Source organism: Hyla sarda, chromosome 1 (assembly GCF_029499605.1).
Source record: "Hyla sarda isolate aHylSar1 chromosome 1, aHylSar1.hap1, whole genome shotgun sequence".
NCBI lineage: Eukaryota > Metazoa > Chordata > Amphibia > Anura > Hylidae > Hyla > Hyla sarda.
In genome coordinates this window covers 63,322,150-63,344,369 of record NC_079189.1, presented here as the reverse complement: position 1 = coordinate 63,344,369, position 22,220 = coordinate 63,322,150, and the positions used below count along the sequence as shown (strand labels likewise).

The 22,220-nt window shown below is 44.3% G+C and overlaps 1 protein-coding gene across 1 annotated transcript in view; it reads left to right on the top strand.

Moving 5' to 3' along the window:
* The window catches only part of BOD1L1 (biorientation of chromosomes in cell division 1 like 1), a 102,057-nt gene extending 83,410 nt beyond the window's left edge, over positions 1–18,647 (top strand). Inside the window, exons 24-28 of the mRNA XM_056555167.1 lie at positions 6,788–6,828; positions 6,910–6,988; positions 7,998–8,151; positions 8,404–8,532; positions 15,608–18,647. Coding sequence (XP_056411142.1) covers positions 6,788–6,828; positions 6,910–6,988; positions 7,998–8,151; positions 8,404–8,532; positions 15,608–15,728 — 524 coding nt within the window. The 3' untranslated portion in view covers positions 15,729–18,647. The remainder of the gene's footprint in view (positions 1–6,787; positions 6,829–6,909; positions 6,989–7,997; positions 8,152–8,403; positions 8,533–15,607) is intronic.
* The last annotated feature ends 3,573 nt before the right edge of the window (positions 18,648–22,220 follow it).

Below are 22,220 nucleotides of genomic sequence, written 5' to 3'. Positions count from 1 at the left end.
TTATTTTTCCGCATATTGGGCGGTATGAGGGCTCATTTTTTGCGCCGTGATCTGAAGTTTTTAACGGTACCATTTTTGCATTGATAGGACTTCTTGATGACTTATTCATGATATAAAAAGTGACCAAAAATGCACTATTTTGGACTTTGGAATTTTTTTGCGCGCACGCCATTGACCTTGCGGTTTAACGATATATTTTTATAATTCGGACATTTCCGCATGCGGTGATACCATTTATTTATTTTTTTTTTTTACAGTTTGTTTTTTTTTAATGGGAAAAGGGGGCTGATTCAAACTTAATAGGGGAGGGGTTAAATGATTTTCACATTTTTTTTTTTTTTGCAATGTTATAGCTCCCATAGGGACCTATAACACTGCACACACTGATCTTTCACATTGATCACTGGTTTCTCATAGGAAACCAGTGATCGATGGATCTCGGGCACGGAGCAGTCATTCGGCGATCGGACAGCGAGGAGGCAGTTAGGGACCCTCCGGCTGTCCTGTAAGCTGTTCGGTATGCCCCCATTTCGCCGGGGCTATTTGAACAGCCCACTGAGCTAACCGGCAGTTTTTACTTTCACTTTTAGCCGCGTGGCTCAGCTTTGAGTGGCTAAAGGGTTAATAGCGTGCCGCACGCTATTAGCGGCGGGTCCCGGCTTCACTGACGCCGGGCCCGCCGTGATATGATGCGGGGTCACCGTGGGACCCCGCGTTATATCACGGGCGCGGGACCAAGGACGTACTCATACGTCCTTGGTCCTTAAGGGGTTAAGGAGTTTGCAAATGAGGGTGTTTACCTACTGGGATAGAATCAATAGGAGAATGATGAAAAGAGATGGCTGATCTATAAACATTTAGGGGGCGATAAGCTTTACCTGAATCGAATGCTTCAGACAGAAAATTTAGGATATGAACTATAGAGGAATGCACAGGATCCAAGCTTCTTGGAGTGCACCAACGAACCCAAATTTGCCAAGCTGATCGGTAAGACGATTTGGTGCCTGGAGCCCATGCTTCTGCAAGGATGTTCTGAGTAGATAAAGTCCAGACAATGTTTCTGAAGACCTGAAATTTTCCAGGCTAAAAGAACAAGTTGGTTTGATTAGTATTAACGGATGAGGGTTCCCCAAGGGATCTTGAAGGGGATGAGATGGAATGACTCTCGGAAGGTCTGTAATCATGCTCAAAATTTGGGGAAACCACGTCTGAGTTGGCCACCAGGGTGTTATCAAGACTATCGTGGATTTGTAAATCAGGACTTGAGACAGGGTTCTGGGGATCAGAGAAAAGGGGGGAAAGCGTAAAGGATTCTCGGAGGCCATGGATGAAGAAAAGCATCCACTCCTGAAGAATCTGGGTCTGGCTGCCAACTGAAGAATTTTGGAAGTGGGGTGTTTAGTCTGGAGGCAAAGAGGTCCAGAAGAAGAGGACCCCAAAACAAATTGATCTGTTGAAAGATGAGGGGATCCAATCTCCAGAATCCGTAAGATGACGTGAATGCCAATCTGCTACTGAATTGGAAAGTCCTGGCAGATATTCTTTTTTTAGGGTAACATTCCTGTCCGGGCAGAAATGCCAAATGTCCTTGGGGATGTTGGATAAAGTCTTCGATATTGTCCCGCCCAGATGGTTGATATTCTGGACAGCCGAGACAATGAGAACAAGATCTCGCAAAGCTTTGAAGGGAAAAAATCCTGCGAGAAGCTCTAAACAGTTTGTGAAAATGGTATTCCGCTGTGGACCATTTCCCTCCTGTGGAGAGCTGTCCGCTGCAAGCTCCCCATCCTAGGAGACTCTCGTCGGATTCTATGCAAAGATCTGGTTTGGAATTGAAAATGGTTTTTCCATTCCAGGATTGGATATGTTGGAGCCACCAAAGGAGTTCTTCTTTGGCTTCTGAAGAAATTTTGATTTAGTCTGAATAGTCGAGACCCTGACGTAAATGTTGTATTTTCAGTCGTTGTAACGCTCTGTAGTGGAGCAGGAAAAATGGCTTGAATGGAAGCCGAAAGAAGACCTATAATCCGAGCAATGGATCGAAGGGAAATTAAGTTTTTGATTCAGAAGGAGATCCGTACCGTTCTCAACAAAGTTTCTTGGGAGGAAGACTTAGAATGGCTGATTTTGTATTGAGGACAAAACCTAGGAATTGCAGTTCCTTGGAAGGAGAGAGGGTGGATTTCTCCATATTGATGAGGAAACCTAGGTCTGCTAACAGGGCTAATATCCATTGAGTGTGAAGCAGAATAAGAGAATGGGATTGTGCCATAAGGCAGTGTTTCCCAACCCAGTCCTCAAGGCACACCAACGGTCAAGGATTTAAATTTTTCCCTCTTCTATTCCAATGGAGTAACTGAAAAAACCCGGAATATTGGTGTGCCTTGAGGACTGGGTTGGGAAACACTATAAGGCTATCGGCTATTATCAGACAAACTCCCCGGGAACGTAAAACAGCAATCACTGGTTTTAGTAATTTGGTGAAACACCAAGGGGCGGATGATGGGCCAAAGGGAAGGCAAGTAAATTGCCAAATTTGATGGTGCCATTGGAATTGGAGATATGGTTGAGACTCTGTATGTATAGGAACGGTAAAATATGCATCCTATTTTTGTCAACCAGTTTCCTTGTAGGAGAATATCTCAACAGATGAATGCCCTCCATTTTGATGGATAATAAATTCATTCAGATTTCTCAGATTGAGTTGTGGTGTCTGGGGTGATGCAATGGTGTAGTAGGGTCTGGTGGTATTAACCCTTGATTTGTCGTGACGCCAGGGTGCGGTGGTTTTCTGAATTAGGCCCTGCCGACAACGGCCCAAAAACGGCAGGAAATAAATGGAATGTCCACAGCATGATTTATGAGATAACCAGAACTTTTACTTAAACTTCCTATAGAACAGTCTTTACAGTTATACAGTTTCTCTTGAGGTAACCGGGATGCAGGATACCTCACAGGCTTTGCTGGGACTTGTAGTATTAAGATTTATTCAGGCCACTGTGCTACTAATTATATGCTTGCGTTGAATAGTATTCACTAGGAATTGTAGATAGAGCTTGGTGACTCACATTTTTAGTGGCTGCAGGTTCCTTAGGCTTTGGCCTAGTTGCAATTGTGCTTGAATTGGTATTGCTGAAGTGTACAGGATGATGAGCAGGAACCAAGAGAGTGCAGGAACCAGAGCTAAGAGCAGGAATTTAGACTACAGCCCCTTATATACTAAGGAGGCAGGACTACAGCTCATTGGCTGCCAAGCCTGGAGGTCCTGTACCAAGGGAACTCTGGGTACATCACATGACAGTATCACATGACCTAGGAAGGTCCTAAACATTTATACCATCTCTGTATACATACTGATCAATAGGTACAATACATTTATAATGCATTATATGAAGGAGTAATTGATAAGCAAGGGGGAACAGCCCTGCAGGAGAGCCCTGGGGAATGGACGGACTCTGAGGGGACTTGGGGTAGGAACAGGGAAAGGTCCTGTACTGGGACACCCCAGATTACAGGTCTGAAAGTCTCGTCTTTTTTCTTTACCAGAAAGATGTTGCTCAGGAAAACTGGTTGGCATGAATTTATTGGAAAAATGGCGTTTAACTTGAGTTTTTATATCTTGATCTATCAGTTTTTGATCTGCTAGGGAAAATTGGATGGGACGCGGTAACTGTGTTTGATATGGAGTGCATAGAAACTCTATTTGGTAACCCCGAATCGTGTTTAGAATCCATGAATCTGTAGTTAGAATGTTCCAGTTGTGGAGAAAATGTTTTAATCGGCCTCCTATTGGAAGATCGGGGGGGGGGGGATGGAGAGGGTACATCACCTGGAGTCTGGTTGGATCTGGTAAATCCTCTTCTACCTCCGGGACACCAGGATCTGCTCCTGTAAGGGAAAAAGGGAGCGGGCTGGGAGATAAGGGTGGGATAGGAGGGATTGTAAGGGTAGGAGTAGGAATAGTAAACTCTGGAGGGAGTTGTATGTTGTACCCGGCTGGGAGAGCGGCCCCTGCCTCTCCCAGCCCTGCCAAAATCCTTGGTATGGAAAACTTTTTGTAGGGATGTCTGGGCCTTATCCAGAGAGGAGAAGAGACCTACGTATTTAGAGATTTCCTTAATAAAGGATTCTCCAAAAAGAAGGCCATAGGTGGTAGGGAAAGCTTCAGAACCAGCCAGGTGAGAGATCTGGGAATCTAACTTCATAAGGATTGTTCTTCTTTTGGTACAGAATGCGGCGTTGGCATTACCGAAAAGACACATTGCCCTTTGGGCCCATCCTTTGAGGATGGAGACGTCAAGAGGAGAGCCTGAAGATGAGGATTCTTTACCCAGGTCTAATATCTTGGAGAGGGGACCAAGAATATCCAAAAATTTGTCTTGGCAAATTTTGAAGGAGCAATCAAGCCCCTTCTTTGGATTTTTACCACCCTTTTTTTAATAAATGTCTAACAAGAATGGGGTCAATATTTGGGGTAATAGCCAAATTAGAAGAGAGGGAAGGACATGGGCATTCCGCCTTTAACTTATTCCTCTCTGCCTTATCCAATCCCTTTATCGAAAATTCAATAAACTTGGAAACCTGAGGATTCAGAACGCATTCCCCTGATCGAGGGTGCTTTATTTGAGAGGGACTATCTAAGATAGTATCATCAGTATTTTCAGTCTCATGAAAACTGTTCTCATTTCCTCATATTCCTCATCAATGAAACATGAATCCTCATTATCAGATAAATATTCTTCTGAGGAGGAATTATCAAAAGACTCTCTTGGTAAGAGTCGGGTTTCAACCTCTTAAAGGATGTCCGAACCCGTATGCAATGCTCTTTCTCACGGGCGGAAGGTCTTTGATGTGACTTTAGTATGTGAAACTTGAAGTGAGGTAATACATAAATTAGACCTGTATTACCTGAAAAAGAACTGTAGAGGGGGCAGTAGAACCACTAATGAAAGTGGAGACAATGTAAATATATATGCCAGACTGCACTAGAGACGCCGAGGACCGGTATTACACGCTGACGAGACGAAGTTCACGGAGCTCACGGACACGGAGAGACTCCGCCGTGTGAGAGAAAATCCTGCGTGGGAACGCTGACAGGATAAAATCTGTGCAAGTGAAGCACGAGCTGCTGAGGCCGGTCACGTGATGCGCGGTTGCCGCAATACTAATAGGCAAGATGAATGAAACACAAGGGTTTAAGGAGAGAGGATATATATACGCCGAAAGTAACACAACACAAAAGATTCAAGATGTATTGAATAAACAATAAATGAATACTAATGAAAAAATGAGAGGACATAATGACAAGTAATGGAATTAAAAATAAAGGGATAACAATAAATGAATAAAGTAAATGGAAAATATGAGAATATATAAGATTATGAATAAATACAGTCACTGGAATTGGAACAATAATACTGTGACTTATCTGTGTAGAGCAGCAAAGAAAGGGATATTTGAAGACTGCAGATACTTAAATAACCTAGCATATCACTGATTGGCTGGTCACTATGTACAGCATGTTTGTAGTTCATCTACTAAGTTTTTTCTCTTATCTGTTAATTAACTGTTTCGCTGCTGGTATTTTTCAGTAAAGAAAGAATTGCATAATATGATCCTCCAGTCTTTCAATAAAATCAGCAGCTGATACTTGGCACCTTTCTACTTTTGGCTCATAGTTGGTAGTCATGACAAATATAATCCTATCTTTGATGTCTGTATGTCCTTATAATAGCAGTGTTAGGCTGGGTTCACACCACATTTTTGCAATACAGTCCCCGCATAAGTTTTCAATTTAAAAACCATACAAAAATGTATGGATTGACTCTCCATTGAAGACCGTATGCCAAAAGATGCATCAGGTTGTGTCTTTTTTTTTTTTTTCCCGTAGCCTACCACAGTTTTTGGTCCGGGTGAAAAATGTATTGAAACGTATACGTCTTTGTTTTTTTAACATGGGGTCAATGGGAACCGTATGTGTATACGGTTCCATACGGTTTGCACCATATGGTTTTTGACTTTGCACAGTGCTTAGAGTACTTTTCAGTTCTTAAGTAAATTGGTGTGTAAATGACGGGAGCTGCGACTTTCAGAGAAAAGTCGCATATCATGAACCGATCACTGCATAAAACTAGCCTAAAGCACTGCACATGGTAGTTCACTTTCAGATATGATCTATAACTAGAGATGAGCGAACTTACAGTAAATTCGATTCGTCACAAACTTCTCGGCTCGGCAGTTGATGATGACTTTTCCTGCATAAATTTGTTCAGCTTTCAGGTGCTCCGGTGGGCTGCAAAAGGTGGATACAGTCCTAGGAGACTCTTTCCTAGGAATGTATCCACCTTTTCCAGCCCACCGGAACACCTGAAGGCTGAACTAATTTACGCAGGAAAAGTCAACAAATGCCGAGCCGAGAAGTTCGTGACGAATCGAATTTACTGTGAGTTCGCTCATCTCTATCTAGAACAAAAGGCGCAGGAGAAGTGACTGACCCTTTTGATGCGACCTTTTTTAGATAGAAAAAAAAAACGGTCTAAATAGCTTGATGAATTCCCCTCCATATGTATAAATAATCATAGCTTAAAAATATCTCTACAATTCATTATATTGCTTTGCCAATTGGTTGGTTTGACAGATACAGCATAAAAGAACGTGCTATTTTTTTAAATTAAACTTGAAACCTCTCCTGACGCAGCAATCCCAAAAAAGTGCACAGCAGTACTAATATAGCATCTAAAATATCTCTCTTTTTTACTTCAACATAACAAATGTTTCTCTTTCTTAGATGGCAATAAGAAGAATGAGACCGATGAGAAAAAATCTGATGTAAGTTACATTTACGCATTGATTTTAAAAGGCAAAATTATGGTGATGGACATAAAAAATCTAATGTGCTGTCACTTTCAGGAGAGCGATTCAGACAGAAATCCAGCGCATGTGTCCAGGAGAGGAAGGAAAAAACGTTCCCGAAGTTCTTCTGAGACAGGTATAATGTCGGAGTGCTGTCATTTTATAGATATTTTACAAGGGAATGTCTCATCCTGACAAATCCAGCTTCTGAAAGTCACTGCCATCACTGATGTCACAGGAGAATTGTAGTGTTACAAAGTCATTCATGAAAGATTAGGATGGACACGCCATAGAATCAGCAGCTGATACTTGGCACCTTTCTGCTTTTGGCTCATAGTTTGTAGTCATGACAAATAGAATCCTATCTTTGATGTCTGTATTCCCTTATAATAGCAGTGTTAGGCTGGGTTCACACCACGTTTTGGCAATACCATTCCCGTATACATTTTCACTTTGAAAACCGTACGGATCCGTATTGAAAACTGTATGCGTATTTGTCAGTTTTTTTCCCGTACCCAAAACCGTAGCCTACCATTGTTTTTGGTCCAGGTTAAAAACCGTATTGAAACATATACGTTTTTTTTAAACATGGGAGTCAATGGGAACCGTACAGAACTGTGTGTATGTACGGTTCCATCCGGTTTTCACAATACGGTTTTTGACTTTGCACAGTTTTTTTTTCTTGGAATTTCAATCAAGCAAGTGAAACTTTATTCATAATGGAGTGAAAGGTTAAAAACTTATGTTTTATTTTCTTAAAAAAAAAGGATGCAACCGGACATCATTTTTCAAACCGCATACGGATTAAAATTTGTACACACAGTTTAGTCAGGTTTTGATTAATTCATTTTTTATCAAAAACCTGATGCGGAAACTGTATTGCAAAAACGTGGTGTGAGACTGCAACTTTTTAAATGTAACGTTTGATATCAAGCAAAGTAAAATTTAGATGTGGCTGCAGTAAGTCTCAATATCCCCCTTCCTAGCTCACACCCACTTTGGTCCAGAAGCTATGAGTAGGGTTCCTTCCACTGTAAAACTCCTTTAGTTGTGTCTGATATAAAGTAAATACTGCGGTCAACAGCGTGTTTCCAACCCACCTGGTATCTCCATATGATATGTACATATTTACATTATCACTACAGAACCAGAAAGAAAACGTAAGAAGTCTGAATGTATTGAGGACGATCAAGGCGAGGATGGTGAAGAGGAAGATGAAGAGGAAGATAGTGAAGATGAGGAAGAAGAGAGTCATCGAGGAGCCACAACCCGGGCAGCCTCTCGTCTAGAGGCACAGAGGTATGAATGTTTTCTTAAAGGCGGATGGCATTGCAAAGATAACATTTGGCTACATCTGTGTTTCCCAACCAGGGTGCCTCCAGCTGTTGCAAAACCACAACTCCCAACGGCTGTCCCGGCATGCTGGGAGTTGTAGTTTTGCAACAACTGGAAGCACCCTGGTTGGGAACCACTGGGCTATATTATTGCAAGTTCATATGGAATGTTATAAACCTGAATAGATCTTATATATTACTTATATGTTCATTGCAGCAAACTGCCACACAAGCCAACAACTCGAGCAGCCTCCAAATTAAATAGTCCTGAGAAATCTTCACCAGCAAGCAGACGGCGTAAAGTGGCATCCCCAGAATCAAAGACGGGCAAAGCCACAAAGAACCGGTGAGTGTCTGAAGTTAAGTGCCAAGGAAAATTGTAAGTGCTTTATTTCTGTTAAATATTGCTGTATACCATGTTGGAAACTACACCACAGTACATATAACAAGGTGCTCAGAATGGCATTAAAGTGTCTGGACTTGTCTTCAAGCGATATTTATTTTTAACCCCTTAAGGACAAAGGACGCACTGATATGTCCTGGGTCTTTTCCCTTTCTATAACGCGTGGCCATAGCGTCATAGCGGGTCAGGCCTGACTTCTAACAACGGCCGGGACCCGTGGCTAATAGCGCACGGCACTGACCAGCCTTACCTGCCTCCTGTTGTCCGATCGACGAATGACTGCTCAATGCCTGAGATCCAGGCATGAGCAGTCAAGCGGCAGAATCATTGATCAATGTTTTCCTATCAGAAACCATTGATCAATGTAAAAGATCAGTGTGTGCAGTGTTATAGCCCCCTATGGGAGCTGCAAAAATAATTTGAAAAAAAGTGAATAAAAATCATTTAACCCATTCCCTAATAATAAAAGTTTTCCATTTAAAAAAAAAAGTGTAAATAAAAATAAACATATGTCCAAATATATCGTTAATTAAACAGCACGATCAATGGCGTACGTGCAAAAAAAAATCCAAAATATTGTATTTTTGGTCACTTTTTATATCATGAAAAAATGAATAAAAAGCAGTCAAAAAGTCTGATAAAAAAAAAAATGGTACCGCTAAAAACTTAAGATCACGGCGCAAAAAATGAAAAAATGAGCCCTCATACCGCCCCGTACGCGAAAAAAATCTAAGTTATAGGGGTCAGAAGATTACCATTTTAAATGTATGAATTTTCCTGCATTTAGTTATGATTTTTTCCAGAAGTACGAAAAAATCAAACCTATATAATTAGGGTATCCTTTTATTCTTATGGACCTACAGAATAATAAGGTGTCATTTTTACCAAAAAATGTACTGTGTAGAAACAGAAGCCCACAAAATTTACAAAATTTGGGGTTTTTTTCTACAATTTTGTCGCACAATCTTTTTTTTTTTTTTCCGTTTTGTCATTACAAAGTAGAATTGGTGGCGCAAAATATAAGCCATCATATGGATTTTTAGGTGCAAAATTTAAAGTGTTATGATTTTGAAGGTAAGGAGGAAAAAAAATGAAAGTGCAAAAAAACGGAAAAACACCTGGTCCTTAAAGGGGTACTCCGGTGAATACCTTTTTTCTTTTATATCAACTGGTGGCAGAAAGTTAAACATATTTGTAAATTACTTCTATTAAAAAATCTTAATCCTTCCTGTACTTATTAGCTGCTGAATACTACAGAGGAAATTATTTTCTTTTTGGAATGCTCTCTGATGACATCACAAGAACAGTTCTCTCTGCTACTTTCGCAGTCAGCTGCCGGCGGCGTCTCGCTCGCTTCCCCGCAAGCGCATATGCGAATAACATGTGCGCTCGGGGAGAGGAGTGGGCAGAAGCTGAGGGCGCTTGTCAGAAGCTGAGGGCGCTATAGCTCCGCCCCCTCTGTTGTCGGGGCTTCTGAGAGGCACGAATCAGCCTCCAATCAGCGCTGTGCGCGCGTTGAGAGGCAGGGGCCAATCTGCAGTTGGCCCCTTCCTCTCTTATGCCATTGGCTGGCATTTCTCCCTTCTTTGTCTACACTAGAATGGAAGTTCTCCTCACAGCAGCTGCCCTGGGGTCACAGACTTGGGCTGCACAGACAACTGGAGCGTTAGTTCATCATTTTTTCTGTAAAAGCTGTAATTCCAAAATGCCTGGTTCTGCTGAACCCATTTGCTCCCTCTAAACAGTTAACTGGAGTGTTAGCCACTCATTACATCTGTAAAAGCTGTATCTCAAAAATGTCATTCTGCTGAACCACGTGTTCTGCCTCCTCCACTGCTCCCCCTGACCCCCCTGCTATTCTACCCCAGTTGTCTACCAGACCCGGTGGGTTCGGCCGCCCCTCCAGCCTGGGTTCTCTCCCTCCCCCAGTCTATATCCGACTTGGCTCAGGTCTCCTGTTATGAGGTGACTGCATTGGAGAGGCCCTCCGGAGGGTCCCACTCTCCTCCTATACTGATGCTCTTGCAGCGTCATGGCGGTGTTTTTCATCTGACTCCTCCTCTGAGTCTTCTGGCAGGCACGAGCGCTCTCCTCACATGCATCGCTCTGTTACTCCACCCTGTAGCAAGCTTCGCTCCCCTAGAGGACGCTCCCATGGTCGCCGCTCTGGCTCTCCAGACCTGCTTACCTGGTCAGTCTCCCTCTCTTCCAGGGCCACCTCACAAGTTTCCATTCACCTGGAGAACTTGTGGATGCAGTTTCCGACTCGGCCTCTGATGCAGAGGACCACACGGAAATGTTGGACATGGTGCACTCATTGGTCTCGGCCACAAGAGACACCTTCCATCAAGAGGACCCAGGAACTTCGGACGTGGCTCCAGAAGTTTCCTTTAATCGTGCCCAACCTCCAGGGCTGCCTCACCTCTTTCCCATTCTCCCGGAGAACTTGTGGATGAGGTTTCTGATTCGGCCTCCGACTCAGAGGACCACACGGATATGCCTGATGTGGTGTACTCATTGGTTTCGGCCATAAGAGACACCTTCCAGCTAAGGACCCAGGAACTTAGGAAGTGGTCCAGAAGTTTCCTCTCATCGTGCACGACCTCTTCCAGGGCTGCCTCACCTCGTCCCCATTCACCTGGAGAACTTGCGGATGAGGTTTCTGATTCGGCCTTCGACTTAAAGGAACGCACGGATGCCTGATGTGGTGTACTCATTGGTTTTGGCCATAAGATACACCATCCATCTAAAGGACCCAGGAACTTTGGACGTGGCTCCAGAAGTCTCCTTTTCTTCGTGCCCGACCGGCACCCAAGACCTTCAGTTCTCACGCTGAATTTTACGCCCTGATGGTATCCACCTGGAGGCACCCTGACAAGAAGTTTCAGGAAACTTAGAAGGTTCAAGCGCGGTGTCCCTTCGCCAAGGACCTCTTTGCTCGGTGGACCTCCTCTCCAACTGTGGATCTGCCAGTCTCCCGTCTCTCTAAGGCGCCTACCGGGCCTTTGGCTGATGCGGCTGCATTCAAGATCCAGCCGACATGAAGGTGGAGACTTTGGCAAACTTTGCCTTGAGACAGCAGATCTTCCCGCTTTTGCTTCGGCCTGGGGGTCAAGGGCCCTTTCAGTGTGGTCTCCCAACTCCGCCAGGGTAGTCTTCAAGATCCCTCTGGAGGATTTATTTAATCTAGCCCGATGCTCCGCAGCTGGAGATTTTTCTGTTCCATGCGCAGCCACTGTGCTGCCTTTGCCACAAGCTACCTGGTAGCCACCGTCCCGCCATGTGGCTTAAAGCCTGGAATGTGGACGCTGCCTTCAAGTGAGGCGTCGGGCGGAAAAGAGTTAAGTCCTCCTTCGGGTTCTACAGACTTTTGGTGCCACACAGGCTACCAACAAGGGGTCCAGCCGGGCGCCTTCACAGGAAGAGGGCTTCCTCCTTCTGGACCTGTCCCTCCCGGAGGTCAGCTATCCGTTCAGGCCATCTTGCGGCCCCATCGGGCAGCTGTAGGCCTTCCTCGATCTGATGGGTCGCCACCACCTGCCGACCTTACTCCGGTGGTTGGTCGCCTCTTACTCTTCCGGGATGCCTGTACTACGCACATTCATTGTCCCGGTTCCTTCAGGGGAACATTTTCGAAGTTTATTCCAACCTCTTTGTGGTCCCCAAGAAAGGTGTTTCTGTTCGCCCAATCTTGGTTCTCGAGTATCTCAGCCAGCATCTTCTGCTTCCCATTCGGTGTTGGTGTCCCTGGTTCATGGGGAATTTTCGTTCCTCGGTGGACATCAAGGCTGCCTGCCTCCACATCTCATTGTTTCGGTCATCAGCGGTACCTCCGCTTTGCAGTTCCGGACGGTCATTTTCTATTGTGGCTCTCCATTTCAGTCTGGCCACTTCTCTGCGGACCTTTAACAAAGTTCCGGCGCTTGAGAGAGCCCCTTTTACGGACAACAGTTGTTTCCGTGATTCCTTACTTGGACGACCTTCTGATAAGAGTTCCAGCCAGGGCCCAGATCCTGTAGAGTCTTGGTCTCAACCTCCAGACCTTGTCTCTCTTCTGTTGGATGGTCATTCGGGACAAGTCCAACTGCTTTCCTGGGGCTCCAGTTCGACGCGGCCTCTGCCCGCTTTCAACTCTGCCGACCAATCGGCTGATTCTCCGATGACTTCGGCACCCTGCTCTAGTTTCCATTTGCTTTTGTATGGATGTCCTGGGTCAGTTAGCGGCGGCCGTGAAGGCCGTGCCATTTGCCCAGTTTCATCACCAACCTCTTCAATTGGTGACTCTCTTCCAGTGGACAGGTCTCCATTGTCACTCGACAGTCTTGTCGGTCCCTTCTATGGTGGCTTAGTTTCCCCCCTGCTTTTTTGGGGGCGCTCCTTCCTGCCCCTCCCAGTCTGTCGGGCTGGGGGGGGGGGTTTCAAGGACCGGCCGGAGAAGCCCTTTTCCCCTTCAACATGTTGGGGCCTAGGGCAACCCTTTCTTTGCTTGCTTCTTGGGAAATTCCCTTCTGGGTGGAACTCAGGTTTCCGGCCATCTCAGCGCTTTTCATTCCGGGTGTTTCTGGGATGTGGTCTGTCTCAGCCGGTCCTCAGCCATCCAAGGTGAGTGGTCCCTACTTCCGGAGGTGTTTGCAGTGATCTGCAACCTCTGGGGCGCTCCAGGCGTGGACCTCTGCACGTCCTGCCACAACCTAGCGTTCCTCTTTCTTGGTCGAGCTTTGCCCTACCTTATCTGTTTCCTCCCCTTCCTCTCTTTTTGGGGTCTTGAGGAAACTCACAGCAGAGGGTGTTCCCGCCATTCTCATGGACCAGACTGGCCCCGGTGGGCGTGGTACGTCGTATTGGTCAGGATCCTGTACTACTTACCTCTGCACCTTCCCTATCGTCCAGACCTTCTATATCAGGTCTCCTGTGCCACCCCTATTTACAGTCTCTGCTTTTGACAGCGTGGCGTTTGATACAGCGGTTCTGAGGACCCGCGGTTTCTCTTCCCAAGTGGTTCACACCATGCTGAGGGCTCACAAGCCTTCCTCTGCAAAGGTTTACCACCATACCTGGCGGTCTTATTTCTGTTGGTGTGAAACCGGTCGTGGTTGGCTTTCGGCCTTTTCCATTGTTTTTCAATGTTCTTTGGCGTTCAATTATCATGTCCGAACCTAGTTCAGGGAGTGCCACAAGCTGCCCCTCCTTATCAGTCCCCTTTTTTCCCTTGGGACTTACACTTGGTCTTAGGTGCTCTGCAGGACGCCCCTTTTGACCCTCTCAGGGACCTTTCTTTTCGCCTCATTCCCCAGAAGGTTGCGTTCCTTATTGCTCTTACCTCTGTTAGGAGGGTGTCAGAGCTGGTAGCTCTCTCCTGCCGTTCTCCCTTCCTGGTGGTATACCAGGACAAGTTGTTTTCTGTCCAGGTCCGTCCGTCCTTACCAGAGATGGGTTTTTTAACTTTTTCATCTCAATGAGGACATCGTCCTACCGTCCTCTTGTCCGGCCCCTTCTCATTCCTGGAAGCGTTTGTTCCACAACCTGGTTGTGGTGAAGGCTGTTCGGACTTATCTCTCATCACTCTTTCCTTTCGGCAGTGTGACCCCCTTTTTTTTTCCCCGAAGGTCGTTGTATAGGACAACCTGCTTCTACGACCACCATTTTTTGGTGGATCCGGTCTGCTCTTTCTGGGAGCTTACCGCTGCAAGGAAAAGATCCCACCCTTCTGGGGTTTGGCTCATTCCACCTGTTTTTCGGGGCATCCTGGGCCCTCTGCTACGTGGCTTCGGCTTTGCAGTTCTGTATGGCGTCCGCGTGGTCGTCTTTGTACACTTTCTCAAGGTGCTACCAGATAAATGCCTTCGCATCAGTTGATGCTACTCTGGGCTGTAAGATGTTGCAGACAGCGGTGGTCCAACCGTTCACCTGTGTGATTCCTTACCCACCCAAGGGACGGCTTTGGTACGTCCCATGGTCTCTGTCCCCCAATGGAACCGATAGAGAAAAGGAGATTTTTTATGCTTACCGTAAAATCTTTCTCGAAGGATCCATTGGGGGACACAGCTCCCCCCCTTTTTTCTGGTCTTCCTATTTCAGTTATCTGTCCAAAGGTGTGTTCAGTTGCCTTTTCTTCTGATTGCTCGGACAGTTTGTGGTTTTCTCTTGACCTGTCTGTCTCCTCCTATTGCTCTGGGACTAAAACTGATTACCTCAGGTGCCTGTGGGCGGGTATACTCTGCTGGGAGGAGCAAACTTCTCTTGTTGCCATAGTGTCGAACCTCCTAGTGACAGCAGCATACACCCATGGTCTGTGTCCCCCAATGGATCCTTCGAGAAAGAGATTTTACGGTAAGCATAAAAAATCTCCTTTTTCCCATTACATTCCTTTTTTTTTTTTTTCCCAAACAAAATGAAAATAAAAAAATACACATATTTGGTATTGGCAAATTTTAACGTTCTGTAGTTAGTGTAAAATGATTTTATAATTTCTCCTACAGTAAACGTGTTAAAAAAAGAAAAAGCTTTTGCTCATCAGTCTTCCAAAAAGCGTGAATGGAAACTTTCAAAGTCATTTGCACTCTAAAATAGTACCCGAAAACTACAAGTTTTACTGTAAACAACAAACCCAGACATTACAAGGCAGTGAAAGCTTCATAGGCCACTATGAGGGTCTCTAGTCCCACAGTCTGGCTGGGAAGGTTCTTGTCATTTTCCAAGTGCCTGCAAATAAGGAATGGAGAAGTACAGGTTGCTGACAAAGGTACCCTATGCCTTGGTGCTTGAAGTGGTCTCAAAAATGTCTGGTTCCCTTACTCTAAGGTGTGACACATTAGTAAAACTAGCTCCTAGGACTCTAAACTGTGGACCTGCAGTTGTTGCAAAACTACAATTCCAAGCATGCCTGGACAGCCAACGGCAGTCCGTTCATGCTGGGTGTTGTAGTTTTTGCACCACCTGGAGGTCCACAGTTTACAGACAGCTGCTCAAGTGTATTGCAAAAAAGGAAAAAAATAATCTTACAGACTTTCTCTTTCAGGTCTCCCTTACCTCAAGCAAGTGGAACAAAGAGAAGGAGAGAAGCAAGTCCATCGACACCGAGGTCTCGAGGTCAACACACGTCAGACGAAACCGCAGCGAAAAGGATAAAACGCCAATAACTGTACAAAGTTCATGTTTTTGTATTATTGTATTCTAATTTAATACTGTGTAAAAAGTCAATTGTTGAAAAGGTGCTTAGAAATGTAAATGAATAATACAAGTTAAGCATCATCTTATGGGGCGCACAGTTTTACCGAATTTATTTAGTTGTATGTAGAGGCCTCAGAGATATTTGGATTTACGGACTGTACAAAAGTCCTCGTTCAGTGTTCCTGCAACATATTGTATAAATCTGTAACATATGGGTTGGAAGGTTATAAATAGATAATTTCTCTTTCTTAATTCTATACTTTTGCCCGTCTGGCAATATTTCATGGACCATCACCATACCTTTTTTAGTGTAAAAAAATATACATATTACAAACACCTGCTGTTACATAGGCTTACTAATGATCCCTCTCGCGTAGAAACGCAGAATTTTTTTTTTAAATAACATTGGTGGGGTTGTTATGGATTTAAAAAAGGCAAAAGGTGCTGATCTGCGATATCGGACAAAACCCATGGAGAAGAGTGGCGCTGCTTTATGGGAGGGGGAAAAAAAACGCTGAAGCATTTTTTTTTCTTTTTATTCTGGTCAATTTAAAGGGGTATTTCAAAGAAATGTTTTTCAAATCAATTGGTACCAGAAAGTTTAACAGATTTAAATGACTTCTATACAGAAATGTTAACCCTTCCAGTACTTATCAGCTCTTTATTCTCCAGACTCTCTAATATTGTGCAGTATATAAGAAAAACTCAATTTTCTTAGTAACCACATTGTAAATATACAGTGTTCATTAAAATAATTTTTTTTTTTTTTAGTGGTTAGATATTTTTGAACACCTAAAGGAACCAATACAACCAAATCTTCTTGAAAGCTCAAACTTTGAGCGCTTCTTATTATTTTTCGTTTTCCTTGACTTTGTTAATATAAATACCTGTACAGTCTGTTCTTTTATCACTTGTTCTTTGTGAATTTGTCACTACCGGATGAGCTCAGTTTTTTTGCGGCTATTACTCAGTTTCAGTATTTTTTATCTTTAAAATCAGTGTTTCTCAACTGGGATGCCTCCAACTCGTTGCAAAACTAAAACTCCCAGCTTGCCTTTGGCTGTCCGGGCATGCTGGGAGTTGTAGTTTTGCAACAGCTGGAAGTACACTGGTTGGGAAATGATGCTTAAAGGGGTACTCCGCCCCTAGACATCTTATCCCCTATCCAAAGGATAGGGGATAAGATGTCAGATCGCCGCGGTCATTGCTATCATTGCTGCACAGAGCGAGTTCGCTCTGTGCTTAATGAGGGGCGATACAGGGGACGGAGCAGCGTGATGTCATGGCTCCGCCCCTCGTGACGTCACGGCCCGTCCCCCTTAATGCAAGTCTATGGCAGGGGGGCGTGACGACCGCCACGCCCCCTCCCATAGACTTGTATTGAGGGGGGAGGGCCGTGATGTCACGAGGGGCGTAGTCGTGACGTAACTATGCTCCGGCCCCTGTATTGCCCATCATTACGTGCAGAGTGAACGCGCTCTGTGCAGTAATGACAGCGGGGTGCCGCAGCAGTGATCCCAGGGGTCCCCAGCAGCGGGACCCTGGCGATCTGACATCTTATCCCCTATCCTTTTGGATAGGGGATAAGATTTCTAGGGGCGGAGTACCCCTTTAAGGGTTGGTTCACACACAGGATCTGCTGCCAATTTTGCTACCCATTGACTTTAATGGGTGGAAAAATTAGCTGCAGAAAATATGCGGCAAAATAGGCATCTGGTCCTGTACGTGTGAACATGCCCTTAGAGTCTATCCATGTGTACAGTATCTGCGCATATTTGATGCACTGGATTTTCTGCTGCAGATTTTCGGCTGCAGAGTTCAATGTAAACTAAATGACTGAATACAGTTTCAAATCCTGTGCCTCAAATATGCACAGGATACTCTACATGTGAATACACCCTTGAGTAGGGTCACATTAGGGTAGGGTAAATTGTATATTTTGCTGTGAATTACTGCAGCTGATTTTGCTACCCATCGACCTAGTGAAATTAGCTGCAGTAATTCACAGCAAAAAAAAGAGTAGAAATATACGCAGCTAAATATGGCGTGTGACCCTACCCTTTATAAGGTATTTTTGCAGTGTAAGATTAATGGCATTTCCCGAAGGTTTACCATCAATGTGTGTGTCCAACTGCTGAGACTACTGTTCATAAGTATGAAGGAACTTGTTGGAGTAACATGGTCCCTTCAGTGGTACCAGACAAAGCATATGGACCAGAGCTTTTCTGTCTGTAAATCGTGGTGTCTAAGTGGTTCGATCCTCTCCATTATGTCAACATGATATCTTGGAAAATCCCTTTAGGGGCAGGGTTACACGTAACTCATCCGCAGTGTATTTCATCCTGTGGGAAATCCGCTTCAGATTCTGCTATGAGCAGACATACATGACTGCCCTGCCATAGCCTTGTGTGTGCAGTAAGGATTGCAGGCTGGTCACATGACTGTGACACGCCTGTCCGCCTCCAGTCTTTACTGCACACACAGGGCTGCAGGGGATTAACCATGTGTGTCTGCTCATAGCAGAATCCGCAGCGGATTTCCCACAACATGTCACCCCACCCTTAATGAGTAAGTTGCCAAATGTAGTGATTAGCATTGTTACAGCATTTTTGTTGCCTTCTTCATGTATTATTTATAACTTTTCTGGTTGTTTTTTTTTTTTTTCCTCCATTTTGTACAGTTGATATTTTCTGTGAAAAATAATTTCCTAAGGCTTTGTTTTAAGTGTTTTTTATTTTATTTTTTACATAAATTATGGCTTGGTTCCAAACTGATTTGCAATGAAATCATTATTTAAAGTTATCATAAATTTGAGTGTTGAGTGAAATGGTCACTTGCTTGAAGCATCTATCCAGCCAGAAATTATTTATGTATAGTACATTTAATGGTTTGTGCTTCAGACATTTCTGCTGTCTTAAAGGGGTACTCAGGCCCTAAGACATCTTATCCCTGACCGCTGGGGACCCCCGCAATTTTGCATTCGGCACCCACCTCGTTGAGCTGCATGCCGAGCTGCCAGCGCACAAACTGCCAGGTGCCGACCACGGGGCCGGAGTATCGTGCTGTCATGACTCCGCCCCTGTGTGATGTCACCCCCCCGCTATGCAAGTCTATGGGAGGGGAAGTGATGGTCATCACACCCACTCCCATAGACTTGCATAGCGGGGGCGTGATGTCACATGGGGGCGTGACATTACGATACTCCGGCCCTGTGGTCGGCACCCAGCAGTATGTGAGCTGGCACTACGGCATGCAGCTCAAAGAGGTGGGTGCCGAATGAAAGATTGCGGTTAGACATCTTCTCCCTTATCATTTGGATAGGGGGTAAGATGTCTTAGGGCCTGGGTACCCCTTTAATAGCTGCTCCTTGTGAGCCATATTTCCTCACATGCCATCCATAGGGTCATCATTTTAAGCACATTGCAATATGAAAAGGATTAACACCTCATAGGCTAGGTTTCTGCTTTTTATTTTTTTTTTGCCTAAACAAGCTACAAACTCTCCTGTTATTTTGCACTTCCAAAATGCAAGTGGAAACCTATTCTTACTCAGACTTTGAGAGAAGACACGTGGTTTGGCCTGTGTTGACCCTGACCCTCAATTGTGTATTAATAAATTATGTCCGAACCCAGAAATCAGTAAATTTTTAACACAAAAAAATGTCCCCCTTCTTACATTTTACATTGCCCAGACCACATTTGGCATTTAAAAGTAGCACAAAACCTGTGTCTCTCTGGGAGCTTCACAGCAATGACTTCCAAGGCAGAGCAGCCACATGTCAGCAAATCACAATGCCGAGCATCAGATGGAGTACACTGGACTCTAAAGCAGTGGAAACATGTTCTGGCAATACAATGGACAAGTCTTGGTGTGGTGAATTCCAGGAGAACTTTAAGGCTATGTTCACACGACAGAATGTCCGTATGGAAAATCTCACAATATATAATATTGTCTCATAATATGCCTGCGCTAGGACCGCACAGGAATGCGTTATCTCATAAACAGCTATGCATTCCCTGCGGATTCCCACAATTAATGAATGCGTTCATTTTTTGTGCTTACACGTAAAATGAAATTTCTCCGCCGTGAGCACAGTGCAGCATATTCCCGTTGAATTTAACGGGACTCTGCTGCAGTGTAGTTTCAGCAAAAGGATCTTAAAGGGGTACTCTGCTGCTCGGCGTCTGGAACAAACTGTTCTGAACGCTGGTGCCATGATGGAACAAACTGTTCTGAACGCAGCTTGTGATGTCATAGCCCTGCCCCCTCATAACGTCAAACACCGCCCCCTAAATGCAAGTCTATGGGAGGGGGCGTGACGGATGTCACGCCTCCTCCCATAGACTTGCATTGAGGGGGTAAGGCATGACATAAGGGGGTGTGGCTATGACATCACGAGCTGCCAGCTCCAGCGTTCGCTACTCAGCGTTTTGAACAAACTGTTCCAGAGTACCCCTTTAAAGGGGATGTCCAGGAATAAAAAAAACATAGCTAATTTCTTCTAAATAAAATTATATGTAAGGAAAAAATATATAATATAATATAAAAAAATTGAATTGCACAATTTTGTGGGGCAATAATTTTTTCAGAGTTCAAAATACAGTAAAACTGACACTCAAACTTTATTCTATGGGTCAATACGAATTCAAAGATACCAAACTTGTATTTATTTTGTTTTAAATTATAAAACGAAAACAAAAATTATCAATTTTAAACTGTGAAAAGAAAAAAAAATCTTTGTTCATGTTCTGACCCCCCTATAACTTTTACATTTTTCCACCTACAGAGCTGTGCTGATGTTTGTTTTTTGCGCCATGAGCTGAAGTTTTCAAATGTTCCACTTTAGTGCAGTTCTGGCTTTTTGATCACTTTTTCTTCTATTTTTACTGAGAGGTGATATGACCAAAAATCTGCCATTTTGGTGTCTGAAATATTTATTGCATTTACGTTGTTGGCCGCACAGGATCAGGAATGTAATGATTTAATAGTTGGGAAAATTTTACATGTGGCGATACTAAATGTCTGGAGTTTTTTTTTTGTGTGTATATTTGTGTATATTTTTAAACTTAAACCATCAGTACATTGATCAACGTAATCAGCACTCAATTGCTAAGGCAGCCTACAGCAATCATTGATCCAGGAAAGCAGAGGTGAGATACTGGGCACCGCACAATAATAGCAGCTGCATCTGCCGGTTATGACGCGGGCCTGCGTCATATTCCCCTCATCTGTCATTGGTCAGGAAGGGGTTAATGCTTCAGCGTACCAAGAAATTCTGGACAGTTGTATGCTTCAATCTTTGTGGGAACAGTTTGGGTTCAAATGTTTTTGTCCCAGCATGACTGCCCCGATGCACAAAGTCCACAAATACATGGTTGGTTGAATTTGGGGTGGAAGAACTTGACTGACCTCATTCAAAACCTTTTGGAAATAACTAGATCGAAGATTGCGAGCCAGCCCCTCTCGTCCAACATCATTGTCTGACCTCACAAATCCTCTTCTTGATAACCATTCAATATGATTAACATACCCGATTTTATATACTTTTTTTTTTTATTTAACTACTTCTAAAAAAACAAATTAAGGTATGTTAAGATAATGGGTATGCTTTAAATTGCCCTATTTTTATCCCTATAAAGTTTTAATTTTTCCGTATAAGGGATCATGTTTCTCGGTCGCTCTTCATTGGGGGACACCTTACTGATGGGTATATGCTCTTGCCACTAGGAGGCGCTGACACTAGGAAAAAAAAAAAGTTGTCTTCCTGGCAGGATATACCTGCCCACCTGCAGTGAGGTAATCAGTTTTAGTTAGTGTCAGCAGGAGGCAAGACATGGTCTTTTTTTTTTTTTTTTTTTTTTTTTTTTTTTTTGTATTACTTTCTTGTAAAGGCTGTTTAATCAGGTTCTTTACTCCTTTTTTGTTTCCTTTTTTCAGGTGGGGGTTCAGGAGCATGGCGCTACCTGTTCCCCCATATATGGCTAAGGAGCATGGGACATAAAATATGCATCGTTAACCCCTTCCAATGGCCAGCACTTGGGGTTGCACCTTGGGTCCAGGTCCCCCTATTTTCCCTGCTCGTCCCGCTGTCGCAGCCTGACGTGTGATGCAGGTGACTTAAAAGCTGGCTGAAGACATCTTAGGTGAGTATGAGAAGACTAGTGAGTCCCCTTCTTTAAAACGGCTGTGTTTCTGTTTACTAGGATAGCCGCCGGCCCTTTGCAGCAGCTCCCTTCGCAGGTGTTCTTTCCTGCTCAACTCTGCACAGCTTCTGTTATATATTTTACCTTACCCCCACTGGGGGGGGGGGGGGGGGGGTTTGACTGCACATGGCTCCATCTCTTCCATGGCAGCGCAGGGTCCAGGGATAATGGCGGCGCATGGCTCCGCCCTTCCCCGTGCCAGTGCGCGATCTGGAGGTTTATGGTGGCACGTAGCGGCTTGAACAGAGAGGCCAGGCA